The following is a 16086-nucleotide window of genomic DNA, read 5'->3' as shown; positions in this document are numbered from 1 at the left end:
GACTGTTGAACAACTTAAGCTGCACATCAGGTAAGAATGGGAAATAATTCCACTTCAAAAGTGTGTCCCCTCAATTCCCAAACCTTAATGTGTTGTTTAAAGGAACGGCCATGTAACCCACTGGTAAAAATGCCTTTTTTGACATTTGTTGGTGGCATTAAATTGTAAGTTCATGATTATTTGCAAAAAAAAAAAAAATTTTTCTCAGTGCGAACATGAAATATCTTGTCTTTGCAGTCTATTCAATTGAATGGAACTTGAAAAGGATTTACAAATCATTGTATTCTATTTTTATTTACAATTTACACAACGTGACGACTTCACTGCTTTTGGTTTTTGTACATATATACATATATACACATATAAATACATCTACACATACATTCATACATACACATACAGTATATAATCTTGCATTTATGTGTATACACACACATATTACATTTATATATATACATATATATATATATATATATATATATATATATATATATATATATATATATATATATATATATATATATATATATATATGTATATATATATATATATACAAACCCTGTTTCCATATGAGTTGGGAAATTGTGTTAGATGTAAATATAAACGGAATACAATGATTTGCAAAACATGTTCAACCCATATTCAGTTGAATATGCTACAAAGACAACATATTTGATGTTCAAACTGATAAACATTTTTTTTTTTTGCAAATAATCATTAACTTCATGCCAGCAACACGTGACAAAGTAGTTGGAAAAGGTGGCAATAAACACTGATAAAGTTAAGGAATACTCATCAAACACTTATTTGGAACATCCCACAGGTGTGCAGGCTAATTGGGAACAGGTGGGTGCCATGATTGGTTATAAAAACAGCTTCCCAAAAAGTGGAATGGGGTGAGGTACACCCCTTTGTCCACAACTGCGTGAGCAAATAGTCAAACAGTTTAAGAACAACATTTTTCAGAGTGCAATCGCAAGAAATTTAGGGATTTCAACATTTACAGTCCATAATATCATTAAAAGGTTCCGAGAATCTGGAGATATCACTCCACGTAAGCGGCATGGCCGGAAACCAACATTGAATGACCGTGACCTTCGATCCCTCAGACGGCACTGTATCAAAAACTGACATCAATCTCTAAAGGGTATCACCACATGGGCTCAGGAACACTTCAGAAAACCAATGTCACTAAATACAGTTGGTTGCTACATCTGTAATTTCAAGTTAAAGCTCTACTATGCAATGCGAAAGCCATTTATCAACAACATCCAGAAACGCTGTTGGCTTCTTTGGGCCCGAGAACATCTAAGATTGACTGATGCAAAGTGGAAAAGTTTTCTGTGGTCTGACGAGTCCACATTTCAAATTGTTTTTGGAAATATTCGACATTGTGTCATCCGGACCAAAGGGGAAGCAAACCATCCAGACTGTTATCGACGCAAAGTTCAAAAGCCAGCAACTGTGATGGTATGGTGGTGCATTAGTTCCCAAGGAATGGGTAACTTACACATCTGCGAAGGCACCATTAATGCTGAAAGGTACACACAGGTTTTGGAACAACATATGCTGCCATCTATGCGCCGTCTTTTTCATAGACGCCCCTGCTTATTTCAGCAAGACAATGCCAAGCCACATTCAGCACGTGTTACAACAGTGTGGCTACATAAAAAAAGAGTGCGGATACTTTCCTGGCCCGCCTGCAGTCCAGACCTGTCTCCCATCGAAAATATGTGGCGCATTATGAAGCGTAAAATACGACAGCAGAGACCCCGAACTGTTGAACAACTGAAGCTCTACATAAAACAAGAATGGGAAAGAATTCCACTTTCAAAGCTTCAACAATTAGTTTCCTCAGTTATCAAACATTTATTGAGTGTTGTTAAAAGAAAAGGTGATGTAACGCAGTGGTGAACATGCCCTTTCCCAACTACTTTGGCACGTGTTGAAGCCATGAAATTCTAAGTTATTAATATTTGCAAAAATAAAATAAAGTTTATGAGTTTGAACATCAAATATCTTGTCTTTGTAGTGCATTCAATTGAATATGGGTTAAAAAGGATTTGCAAATCATTGTATTCCGTTTATATTTACATCAAACACAATTTCCCAACACAAATGGAAACGGGGTAAGCATATATATATATATATATATATATATATATATATATATATATATATATATATATATATATATATATATATATAGATACATACACAGTATATAGTATATATAGTATGTATATATATATATACCTATATATATATATACATGTATAGTATATATATATATTTATATATATAAAGTATATATAGTATGTATATATATAGATATATAGTGTATATGTATAGTATATATAGTATATACTATGTATATATATATATATATATATATATATACCATCATCCAAGATGGCGGCGCCCGTACGGGCTGCAACATTGCAGAGCTGCTGCTAAAGATGGAACATTTGGCAGAAATACCGGACAATTCTACAAACTTTATGGCTGGCTCACATCGTGGTCACTCCGTGATCACGTACGACCGCCAGACACCTCTGGATGTGGACATATCGGGCCGTTTTGGACTGATAGACGCTTGCGTGCTAGACTTGCTAACTAGCATGGGAATACGTCGGCGGCTACATCCAGCGGCCTGTGAAGCAGGGGAGTCTAGTAGCAGCGGGGGCCGTCTACGGAGCAGACGCCAGCGGTGTGATCGGAAACGCGGATGTCGAGCGGGGCTAAAAACAAAGCAGAAGGCTAATCCCCACAGAGCACCACTTCCCTCCATCCTGCAGCCGCATTTAAATGGAACATGCGAGACTACTGGTCTGGGTAAGGAGTCAGTTAAATTAGAACAAGTTTTTTCTGCTTTGAGTGTTTCAGAGTTGGACATGTGTTTTACTGAGGTGGCTAACTATGATGCGTGCAGTTTATCAAAGCAACAAACAAACAATCGGAAAATTCCCGTTACTGAGGTGGCTAACCATGATGCGTGCAGTTTATCAAAGCAACAATCAAACAATCGGAAAATTCCCGTCGTATCAATTCCTAGATATGGTCGTAACTATACTAAATGCACTGGGCATAATAAACACAACATTATTAATATTGCTACTACGGATAATTTGATCAAAAATTCCCTGAAACAGCCCACTACCTATAATATAGGTTTTTTAAACATAAGATCATTGTCTCCCAAAACGTTATTAGTTAATGATATCATCAGAGACAACAATCTTAACGTCATCGGTCTCTGCGAAACCTGGCTTAAACCAAACGACTTTTTTGCGCTAAATGAGGCATGTCCTCCTAACTTTACACATGCGCATATTGCCCGTCCGCTTAAAAGGGGTGGGGGGGTCGCACTAATATACAACGAAAACTTTAACCTTACTCCTAACATAAATAATAAATATAAATCGTTTGAGGTGCTTACTATGAGGTCTGTCACACCGCTGCCTCTACACCTGGCTGTTATCTACCGCCCCCCAGGGCCCCTTACGGACTTTATCAATAAATTCTCAGAGTTCGTTGCTGATCTAGTGACACACGCCGATAATATAATCATAATGGGGGACTTTAATATCCATATGAATACCCCATCGGACCCACCGTGTGTAGCGCTCCAGACTATAATTGATAGCTGTGGTCTCACACAAATAATAAATGAACCCACGCATCGCAACGGTAATACGATAGACCTAGTGCTTGTCAGGGGTATCACCGTTTCCAAAGTTACGATACTCCCGTATACTAAAGTATTGTCCGATCATTACCTTATAAAATTTGAGGTTCAGACGCATGTTCGTCAAACTAATAATAATAATAACTGCTATAGCAGCCGCAACATTAATACAGCCACAACGACAACTCTTGCTGACCTACTGCCCTCGGTAATGGCACCATTCCCAAAGTATGTGGGCTCTATTGATAACCTCACTAACAACTTTAACGACGCCCTGCGCGAAACCATTGATAACATAGCACCGCTAAAGTTAAAAAAGGCTCCAAAAAAGCGCACCCCGTGGTTTACAGAAGAAACTAGAGCTCAGAAATTATTATGTAGAAAGCTGGAACGCAAATGGCGCACGACTAAACTTGAGGTGCACCATCAAGCATGGAGTGATGGTTTAATAACTTATAAACGCATGCTTACCTTAGCTAAAGCTAAATATTACTCAAATCTCATCCACCGTAATAAAAACGATCCTAAATTTTTGTTTAGTACGGTAGCATCGCTAACCCAACAAGGGACCCCTTCCAGTAGCTCAACCCACTCAGCTGATGACTTTATGCAATTCTTTAGTAAGAAAATTGAAGTCATTAGAAAGGAGATTAAAGACAATGCGTCCCAGCTACAACGGGGTTCTATTAACACTGATACGATTGTATATACGGCGGATACTGCCCTCCAAAATAGTTTCTCTCGTTTTGAGGAAATAACATTAGAGGAATTGTTACAACGTGTAAATGGAATAAAACAGACAACATGTTTACTTGACCCTCTTCCTGGGAAACTGATCAAGGAGCTCTTTGTATTATTAGGTCCATCAGTGCTAAATATTATAAACTTATCACTCTCCTCGGGCACTGTTCCCCTAGCATTCAAAAAAGCGGTTATTCATCCTCTTCTTAAAAGACCTAACCTCGATCCTGACCTCATGGTAAACTACCGACCGGTGTCTCCCCTTCCCTTTATTTCAAAAATCCTTGAAAAAATTGTTGCGGAGCAGTTAAATGAACACTTAGCGTCTAACAATCTATGTGAAACCTTTCAATCCGGTTTCAGGGCAAATCACTCCACGGAGACAGCCCTCGCAAAAATGACTAATGATCTATTGCTAACGATGGATTCTGATGCGTCATCTATGTTGCTGCTCCTCGATCTTAGCGCTGCTTTCGATACCGTCGATCATAATATTTTATTAGAACGTATCAAAACACGAATTGGTATGTCAGACTTAGCCCTGTCTTGGTTTAACTCTTATCTTACTGATAGGATGCAGTGTGTCTCCCATAACAATGTGACCTCGGACTACGTTAAGGTAACGTGTGGAGTTCCCCAGGGTTCGGTCCTTGGCCCTGCACTCTTCAGCATCTACATGCTGCCGCTAGGTGACATCATACGCAAATACGGTATTAGCTTTCACTGTTATGCTGATGACACCCAACTCTACATGCCCCTAAAGCTGACCAACACGCCGGATTGTAGTCAGCTGGAGGCGTGTCTTAATGAAATTAAACAATGGATGTCCGCTAACTTTTTGCAACTCAATGCCAAAAAAACGGAAATGCTGATTATCGGTCCTGCTAGACACCGACCTCTATTTAATAATACAACTCTAACATTTGACAACCAAACAATTAAACAAGGCGACACGGTAAAGAATCTGGGTATTATCTTCGACCCAACTCTCTCCTTTGAGGCACACATTAAAAGCGTTACTAAAACGGCCTTCTTTCATCTCCGTAATATCGCTAAAATTCGCTCCATTCTGTCCACTAAAGACGCTGAGATCATTATCCATGCGTTTGTTACGTCTCGCCTCGACTACTGTAACGTATTATTTTCGGGTCTCCCCATGTTTAGCATTAAAAGATTACAGTTGGTACAAAATGCGGCTGCTAGACTTTTGACAAGAACAAGAAAGTTTGATCACATTACGCCTGTACTGGCTCACCTGCACTGGCTTCCTGTGCACTTAAGATGTGACTTTAAGGTTTTACTACTTACATATAAAATACTACACGGTCTAGCTCCATCCTATCTTGCCGATTGTATTGCACCATATGTCCCGGCAAGAAATCTGCGTTCAAAGGACTCCGGCTTGTTAGTGATTCCCAAAGCCCAAAAAAAGTCTGCAGGCTATAGAGCGTTTTCCGTTCGGGCTCCAGTACTCTGGAATGCCCTCCCGGTAACAGTTCGAGATGCCACCTCAGTAGAAGCATTTAAGTCTCACCTTAAAACTCATTTGTATACTCTAGCCTTTAAATAGACTCCCTTTTTAGACCAGTTGATCTGCCGTTTCCTTTCTTTTTCTTCTATGTCCCACTCTCCCTTGTGGAGGGGGTCCGGTCCGATCCGGTGGCCATGTACTGCTTGCCTGTGTATCGGCGGGGGACATCTCTGCGCTGCTGATCCGCCTCCGCTTGGGATGGTTTCCTGGCTCCGCTGTGAACGGGGGAACGGGACTCTCGCTGCTGTGTTGGATCCGCTTTGGACTGGACTCTCGCGACTGTGTTGGATCCATTGTGGATTGAACTTTCACAGTATCATGTTAGACCCGCTCGACATCCATTGCTTTCCTCCTCTCTAAGGTTCTCATAGTCATCATTGTCACCGATGTCCCACTGGGTGTGAGTTTTCCTTGCCCTTATGTGGGCCTACCGAGGATGTCGTGGTGGTTTGTGCAGCCTTTTGAGACACTAGTGATTTAGGGCTATATAAGTAAACATTGATTGATTGATATATATATATGTATATATATATATATATATATATATATATATATATATATATATATATATATATATATTGTGGGCATCCAACATTATTTTAATACAAAGCAGATTGGGGGGGTTTGTTTACAGCCGCAGGGACATAAAATACAACTTCATATCAACATTTCTGCAAAAAAGTCGCATTTTAGCAGACATTTGCTTGTTTTTATTTTTTATTTTGCTGTGTAGTTAATTAAAACTTAATTCTTTCCTACATGATCATCTAATCAAAAATAAAATAATAAGAAGGAATAAAATCGAAAATAGAAAAATGATATAAGAAAACATTAAAATAAGTAAAGAATGAAATAAGAAAAGATACTTACCAGCAGTGAAAGTCTGCTGAGCCAGCAGCAGGAAGAGTATTATCATTATCATGGCTGTTATCATTAAGAAAAGACTGAAATAAGTAAGAAATGAAAGAATAAAATAAGGAAAGAATAAAGTAATATTTACCTGCAGTGGAGGCATGCAGAGCCAGCAGCAAGCAGAATATTCTTATTATTAAGAAACGAATAAGAGATTGACATTATAGAAAAATGTTATAACACAATAAGTGAAGAATGAAATGAGAAAAGTATTAAAGAATAAAAGAGGAGAACAATAAAGTAATAATAGTTACCTGCAGTGGAGGTCTGCAGAGCCAGCTGCAAGCAGGATATTGTTTGGATGCCAATCCAGGCTGAGGACGGTGGAGCGGATGTTCTTCTTGATGTGTTTACTCAGCCACCTGGTGGTCATTAATATTGTAGTACTTTACATACATACTACAGCTTTATAATACTAGTACTTTACAGTATCACCTCCTCACTCAGCCACATGGTGGTCATCAATATAGTAGTACTTTAGTTTTTATATATACTGTATATATATATATACACATTGTATATACTACAGTTTTACAATACTGATACTTTACATATACATATGTACACATTTACACACACACATATACAGTGGGGCAAAAAAGTATTTAGTCAGCCACCGATTGTGCAAGTTCTCCCACTTAAAATGATGACAGAGGTCTGTAATTTTCATCGTAGGTACACATTAACTGTGAGAGACAGAATGTGAGAAAAAAATCCTGGAATTCACATTGTAAGAATTTTAAAGAATTTATTTGTAAATTATGGTGAAAAATAAGTATTTGGTCAACCATTCAAATCTCTCACTGATGGAAGGAGGTTTTTGCTCAAAATCTCACGATATATGAACCCATTCATTCTTTCCTTAACACGGATCAATCATCCTGTCCCCTTAGCAGAAAAACAGCCCCAAAGCATGATGTTTCCACCCCTATGCTTCACAGTAGGTTGGTGTTCTTGGGATGCAACTCAGTATTCTTCTTCCTCCAAACACGACGAATTGAGTTTATACCAAAAAGTTGTATTTTGGTTTCATCTGACCACATGACATTCACCCAATCCTCTGCTGTATCATCCATGTATCCATTTTGGTATAAACTCAACTTGTCGTGTTTAGAGGAAGAAGAATACTGAGTTGCATCCCAAGAACACCATACCTACTGTGAAGCATGGGGGTAGAAACATCATGCTTTGGGGCTGTTTTTCTGCTAAGGGGACAGGGCGATTGATCCGTGTTAAGGAAAGAATGAATGGGGCCATGTATTGTGAGATTTTGAGCCAAAACCTCCTTCGATCAGTGAGAGCTGTGAATGGTTGACCAAATAATTATTTTCCACCATAATTTACAAATAAATTATTTAAAATTCCTTCCATGTGAATTCCTGGACTTTTTTTTCCACATTCTGTCTCTCACAGTTGAAGTGTACCTATGATGAAAATTACAGGCCTCTGTCATCATTTTAAGTGGGAGAACTTGCATAATCGGTGGCTGACTAAATACTTTTTTGCCCCACTGTGTATATATATATGTATATATATATATATATATATATATATATATATATATATATATATATATATATATATATATATATATATATATATATATACACATATATATACATATATATATATACACACATATATACACATTTACACACACACACACACACACAATATATATATATATATATATATATATACTGCAGTATTACAATATTAGTACTTTACAGTAACAACTCCTGCACCCAACTGAAAGAAAATAGTTTTTCCCTATGTTGTATCACAACTCATGCAATATTACATACTGTATGTACCACATACAATACTACTAAATATATATATCACCTGCAATATTACATATTGTGTGTGCCAGATGCAATACTACACACTGAATATACTGCATACAATAATACATACTGTGTGTACCAGATGCAATACTACACACTGCATATACTGCATACAATAATACATACTGTGTGTACCAGATGCTATACTACACACTCTAAGTACTGCATACCATATTACACACTGAATATACTACATACAATACTACATAATTTACTTGTGCTGTATGCTTTATAAATGCGTACCAGTCGTTTTCCTTCTCGAAGTAGCACACGGAGATGAGTCGAGCGCTGCTGCCCAAAGCAAACTTGTTCTCCGTAGGTGACCACCTGACACACATAACAGCTATGAGTATATACAGCACATATAATACATTGACATACATATACACATATTATACATATACAAATAAAATACACATACACCTATACATATATACGTACAATACATGTACACATAGACATACTGTATATATGTATGTGTAGATATATACGTAGTGTAAATGACCACATGACATAGGTAACAGCACATAGACATATACACATAGACATACGCAGAGACATATATACTGTACATAGACATATACCATAGACATATAGACATAAAGAAATATACAAATAGACATATACCCATACACATAGACATTTACACATTGACATATAGACATAGAAATATATACATAGACATACACAAGCACATATACACATAGACATAAACACAGACATATAGACATATACACATACACATATATACAGACATATAGACATATACACCTAGACATATACATAGACATATAGATAGACATACACATATTGACATATACACATGAACATGTAGACATAGACATATAGACATAGACATATACACATAGAAACGTAGACATAGACATGTAGACATAGACATATACACATAAACAGACATATATACATAGACATATAGACATGGACATACACACATAGACATATACACATAGACATACACACATAGACATATACACATAGACATATATACATGGACATAAAAACATGCTTAAGGTTGTCCATGGAATCCAATGACAACAATCCATCTCTATGTTTTGTGAGTCCTCATGTGGCTGAACAGTCCAATCCGTGATCCATATGATCTGCCGCCACAGAGCAGGTGAAGTTACTGAGTTGAGGTTGCGGGTGTGGCAATGGCTTCATGACTTCTTTGATGCTTCCTGACTGGTTGATCACCTCGGGCCTCCTCAAGCTTATGAACTCCTTGTTGGAGAAGCTGCCGCAGGTGGAGCGTTGGGCTGCAGCGTCCTCCAGCTGGGTTGGGTTCAGGCCACCTTTCTTCATGACAGTCTTCATTTGATCTTTATAACGCTTTTTTGGGCCTCCTGGCAAGCGGTGACCAAGATGAAGCTGACCATAAATCACCTTACGTGGTAAGCGTTCTTCTGGCATCCTGATAACGTGGCATAGCCTGTGAAGTTGGTGCTGGGTGACTGTAGCCGCCACACTGGTGCAGTTGGTCTTGCAGAGTATTTCAATGTGGAGGACTCTGTCCTCCCAGGATATCCCCAGGGTGCATTATAAGCACCTGATGTGGAAGGCGGCTGTACAGGGTCCACGCTTCACAGCTGTAGAGGATGGCTGTCATGACCACAGCTAAATAGACCGCTACCTTGGTATGTAGCTTAAGGTCTTTGTTCTGGAAGACCCTTCCCCTGAGTCTGCCAAAAGATGCTGACGCCTGCTCGATCCTGTTTTGAACCTCCCTGTCGATACTGCAATCGTCAGAGAGAAAGCTGCCAAGGTATTTTGAGGAGTCCACTACTGCAAGTGGTTTATTGTCGATGGTGAAGGTTGGTGGATGAGTAGGAAGACTGGATGCCCACTGGCATATTACATTGGTTTTTGACACATTGACAGAGAGGCCCAGTCTGCCATAAGCACTTGCAGCGACTGAGAGGGTAGCTTGCAGCGTTTCCGGCGTGTGGGCCACAACTGCGCAGTCATCTACGTATTGGAGTTGGATGACTTGCACTGGTGTGACTTTTGGGACTGCTTGGAGCCTCCGGATGTTAAACAGGATCCCGTCAAGTCGGAAGTCGACGATAACCCCACTGCCCTTCCTGATCTTCTTATGGAGCAGCAGTGTCACACACTGGAGGAAGATATTAAACAAGACTGGAGCAAGGATGCATCCCTGGGGTGCACCGGTGCACACCTTAAAGGGTTCTGATTCCTGGCCGCCAATAGTCACACGTGACATCATCCCTTGATGGAATTGCCTTAGGATGTTGACAAACTTCTGTGGGCAGCAGAATTTCAGCAGGATATTCCAAAGTAGCTCTCTGTTGACAGTGTCAAAAGCCTTCGACAGATCAATGAAAGCAACGAAGAGGTCTTGGTGCTGCTCCCTACACTTCTCCTGAAACTGCCGTGTTGTGAACACCATGTCCACAGTGCTCCTGTTCTTCCTAAAACCACATTGTGACTCCAGCAACAGGTCTTCCGTGATGTTGTTCACCAGCCTGTGTAGCATGACGAGTCAGGACTTTACCAGCAACAGCCAGAAGTGAAATGCAACAACTGTTGCCACAGAGGGACTTGTCCCCCTTGCCTTTGTAGATGGTGATAATATTGGCATCTCTCCACTGATGAGGGACAGTTTCATACTTCCACATGTTGATGATTACAAGGAAAAGGGCAGGGAGGACCATGGGTCTCGTTGTCTTTCAGAGATCTTATTGCACTGTTAACCTCTCCAAAGGTTGGTTGAAAGTCAAGGTCATGGATAGTCGGGTAGTCAGGTAGTTTCTCCAGAACTGAGGGGTCTGTTGGGGCGGGCTGATTTAGCAGAGTTTAAAAAATGTTCTCCCCATCTTTTGGTGATGAGCTTCTGGTCTTTTATGAGGGTTGTACCATTGTTAGACTTCAGCGTAATCAATCAGGTGCCAATGTTTGGAGCGTGGGTGCATCCAGAATGGTTTGTGCTTATTTTTTAGTTGGAAGATGGTGTTTGTGATGGTCAAGTCATGTTCAGCACAGAGGCTTAACAGCTGTAGGCCTTTAACATCGGCTTGTCCAATTCCATGCCTGCCAATAACACCACTCCAAACCTTGTTGTCCTTCCCCACTCTGGCATTGAAATCGCCCAACAAGAAGATCTTGTCGTCCTTAGGTGTGCGACGGAGGGCCTCATCTAATGCCCAGTAGACGCGGTCCTTAACATCTTCCTTTGATGGTAGCGTCGGTGCATAGGCACTAAGAAGGGTGGCGTATATTTTCTTAGCCAGAGGGATCCTGAGTGACATGAGCCTTTCACTTATGCCAACCGGTGTTTCTGGGAGTTTTGGTAGGAGGCTGTTTTTTATTGCAAGACCCACACCGTGCTGATGCTCCCCTCCTGGAGGACATGCTTTCCAGAAGAAAGGGTAACTTTGCCCTTTTTCCTTCAGGGATCCTTCATCCAGGAGTCTGTTTTCACTAAGTGCAGCGATATCAACATTGTAGCGGTGAAGTTCCGCTGCAATTAGTGCTGAGAATGCTATCCTTTACCTGTTGAACTGAACCCACTCACACCTGGATAAGGGAAATGGCACTGTGAGGATCCTGTTCCTGGACTTCTTAAGTGTCTTTTATACTATCTAGCCCCGCCTTCTCCAGGACAATCTGGACAGAATGCAAATGGCCCCTGCCTGGTTGCCTGGAGCTTAAACTACCTCACCGATAGGCCACAGTACGTCAGAAAGAAGGACATCACGTCTGACACTGTGATCAGCAGTACCAGAGCACCGCAGGGAACGGTGCTGGCCCCTTTTCTCTTCACCCTGTATACCGCTGACTTCTGCTACAACTCAGAGCTGTGTCACATCCAGAAGTACGCGGATGACACAGCCATTGTCGGGTGCATCAGGGACGACAGAGAGAAGGAGTTTTGGAGCCTGGTGAAGGACTTTACTGTCTGGTGCCACAGGAACCTCTTGCAGCTCAATCTGTCAAAGATCAAGGAGATGGTGATTGACTTTGGGAGGTCGAGTCCAAGGTCACAACTTATTGTGATCGAGGGAGTCGAGGTACAGACTGTGGACTCATTCAAGTACCTCGGAGTGTGTTAACACGGACCACTTGTACAGGAAAGGACAGAGCGGGCTGTACTTTCTGAGGAGGCTGCGCTCCTTCAACATCTGTAAAAAACTCTTGTGGATGTACTACCAGTCTGTGGTTTCCAGTGTTCTGTACGACATCGTAGGCTGTTGGGGGGAAGTATATTTAAAAAGGACAGCTTCAGACTGGAGAAACTGATCAGGTTGGCTGGTTCTACGATCGGAATAAAACTGGACTCACTGGTGACGGTGGCAGAGAAGAGGACTGTGGAAAAACTAGTGAGCATCCTGGATGATGCCAGTCACCCTCTGCATACCATTATCAATAGCCAGAGGAGCCTGTCCAGTGCTAGACTACTTCATCCCAACTGCAGAAGGGGATGCAAAACAATAACAGTGCAATAACATGGTCATTACTGCCTAGTTTCTCTTGTTACATTCTTATTTTACTGTTATATTTTTATTCTCATTGTTGCTTTTATTCGTATTCTTATTGTAATATTTTTCTATTTTGTTTCCATTCACACCCCCATTATTTACTTTTTGAATTTGATCTCTATTCTGTACACTGCTGCTGGAATTGTAATTTTCCTGAGGGAACTCTCCTGAAGGAATCATTAAAGTACTATCCATCTATCTATCCATCTATCTATCTATCTATCTATCTATCTATCTATCTATCTATCTATCTATCTAAAGATAGACAAAGACATATACAGATAGACATGTAGACAAAAACGATAGAAAGATAGACATAGAAATATAGACATAGATATATAAAGATATACATATAGACATAGACTGATAGACATATAAGACATTGACAGATAAAGATAGACATATAGACACAGACATATACTGATAGACATATAGACATAGACATACTTTGTATAAAAATAGACATATAGACATAGACATAGATATATAAAGATAGACATATAGACATATACAAATAGACATATAGACAGACATATAGACATAGATATATAGACATAGACATATAAAGATAGACATATAGACATAGACATATACAGTAAACATAGACATATAGACATAGATATATAGACATAGACATATAAAGATAGACATATAGACATAGACATATACAGTAAACATAGACATATAGACATAGACATATATACATAAACAAAGATAAAGATAGAGGATCACCTGACGCAGGTAGCAGCACGGTTAATGCGTACAAGCACCAAGGTGGGTTTCCAGGAGCCATCCTTCAGAGTCCACACGTAAGCGTTACGGTCCGAGGCACACGTCACGATGCGATTGGACACAGGTGCCCAATCAATTCCTGGGAATGTGATGATGTCATTTAAATCTTCATCTTCACATCTGAGGAGGAGGGATAAGTACTGGGGGTCGAGGCAATAAGATGGGTTAACTGCAGGTGGGTGGCAGGGAGACATCCCTGCCACCGTTCCACCACCAAGAGGCGTTCTGGGTTTAAAGAGAGTTAAACTTCAATGAGCGGTGGTCCCCGGCTGATGACCCTGCAGCTGACCCAAAGCGCTGTAGGAGGCGCGTTAGGCATACTTGCCCAGCAGAAACAACACCATATCTATACAATCAACCTGATTTCTGGGTAACCAGTGACTACTGCGAAAGGGCAGTTGACAGCCAGGAAAGACTGGAAGACTTTCAGGAAAGTCTGGATGACAGCAGGAAAGTCTGTACCGGGAGCGGGCGGCTAGTTACCCAACCCACTAGTCTCCTAGCCAGGAGACACCCAACCTCTAACTACAAAAATGAATAAGAAAAACAACCCAAAGGCCCTCTGAGAGGCGGGGTGGAAGATGGGCTTTACAGGACTGACTACTCGGTAACGACTGGAATGGACATCGACAACGAGATTGTGCAGGTGTGGATGGGGGAAAGTGACCATATACAGGGGCTCACGGATTCATCAGGGGAGGAAGAAAAAGGAGAGCGAGAAGAAAGGCACACAACATCCTTGCACTGCTCCAGCAGATAAGACAACCAGGACCCCCAGCCGGGGAGAGAACCACAGAGCCGAGGGTCCAAACATTGTTGATATGCGGACGGTAGAGGAAGAACCCGCCGAGCGGAGCAGTACCCCCCCTGGCATGTGTGCATGCTGAGGATAGACCTGCCAGCCCCCCAGTAAACAGAAAAGAGGGAACCAGGAAGGAAGGGCACCATCAAGTGGCCTAAGGCAAGTGATATGAAGATATGGCAGAAACTGAACTCAGACCTCAGTCTACTGCTGGAGAACGCACTATGTGGTAATGTGGACAAGAAACTCAACCTTCTTGGGGACATCCTGTACGAGGAGTGCAAAGCTAGATTCGGTAGCTTCACCAATATGCAGCACAATCTCCCCCCAAGAAAGGGCAGGAGGGAGGCTGAGATTGACACCCTGGTGCAAGATCGGCGCCAGCTCCGCAGGAGATGGAGAAAAGCAACTGCAGAGGAGAAAGAAGGCCTGAAGGTGTTATGGGATGGGGTGAGACAGAAGCTGGGCAGCATGCGAAGAGCAGAGCGTATTCGCAGATGCAATAAAAGAAAGGACAAAGAAAGTGCTAGCTTCATGAGGAATCCTTTTAAGCACGCCCGTCAGCTTCTGGAGGAGAAAAGAAACGGGAAACAGGAAGCCACCAAGGAGGAGCTTGAGCAGTACATCAGGGGCCAAAACAGCGACTCAAAGAAGAACGATCCGTTAGGTTCACCAGGATACGTCCCTCGTCCTCCACCTCCAACCAGCTTTGACAGCTTCCCTCCTCGACTCAGCGAGGTAAGAGCAGTGGTCAAGAAAGCGAGGTTAGCATCAGCTCCTGGGCCTAACGAAATCCCCTACAAGCTATACAAGAACCGCCCCCAAGTACTGAAATGCTTGTGGAAGCTAATGAGCATGGAAGAATCTACTCATTCCGTCGGAGTGGCAGAGAGCTGTGGCGGTGTTTATTCCGAAGAAACAGGAGTCCCATAACATCAATCAATTCAGGAGCATTGCTCTGTTGAATGTCGAAGGAAAGATCTTTGCAGTTATAGCCAAGAGACTAACCTCTTATCTCACAGAAAATTGCTATATTGACACCAGCTGACAGAAAGCAGGAGTACCAGGTTTTCCAGGATGCGTGGAGCATTCTTCAATGATTTGGGCACAGATCCAGAGGGCCAAGCAGGAGAAGAGCGACCTCCACGTGGTGTGGCTTGACCTTGCCAAGGCTTATGGTTCTGTCCCTCACAAACTCATCCAGTTTGCATTGGAATTCTTCCACGTCCCTGTTTCCATCATCAACCTGATAACCA

The 16086-nt window shown here is 41.3% G+C and overlaps 1 protein-coding gene across 2 annotated transcripts in view; it reads right to left on the bottom strand.

The window, feature by feature from the left end:
- zgc:86896 (uncharacterized protein LOC415190 homolog) overlaps window positions 1-16086 on the bottom strand; it is a 34201-nt gene that overhangs the window by 9927 nt on the left and 8188 nt on the right. For both annotated transcript variants that reach the window (XM_061905968.1, XM_061905969.1), the window contains exons 4-6: window positions 13969-14107; window positions 8963-9046; window positions 7127-7234 (exon numbers count right to left, since the gene is read on the bottom strand). In XM_061905968.1, the coding sequence (XP_061761952.1) occupies window positions 7127-7234; window positions 8963-9046; window positions 13969-14107 (331 nt within the window). The remainder of the gene's footprint in view (window positions 1-7126; window positions 7235-8962; window positions 9047-13968; window positions 14108-16086) is intronic.

Source organism: Nerophis ophidion, linkage group LG07 (genome assembly GCF_033978795.1).
Source record: "Nerophis ophidion isolate RoL-2023_Sa linkage group LG07, RoL_Noph_v1.0, whole genome shotgun sequence".
Taxonomy (NCBI): Eukaryota; Metazoa; Chordata; class Actinopteri; order Syngnathiformes; family Syngnathidae; genus Nerophis; species Nerophis ophidion.
This window is presented reverse-complemented; position numbering and strand designations above follow the sequence as displayed.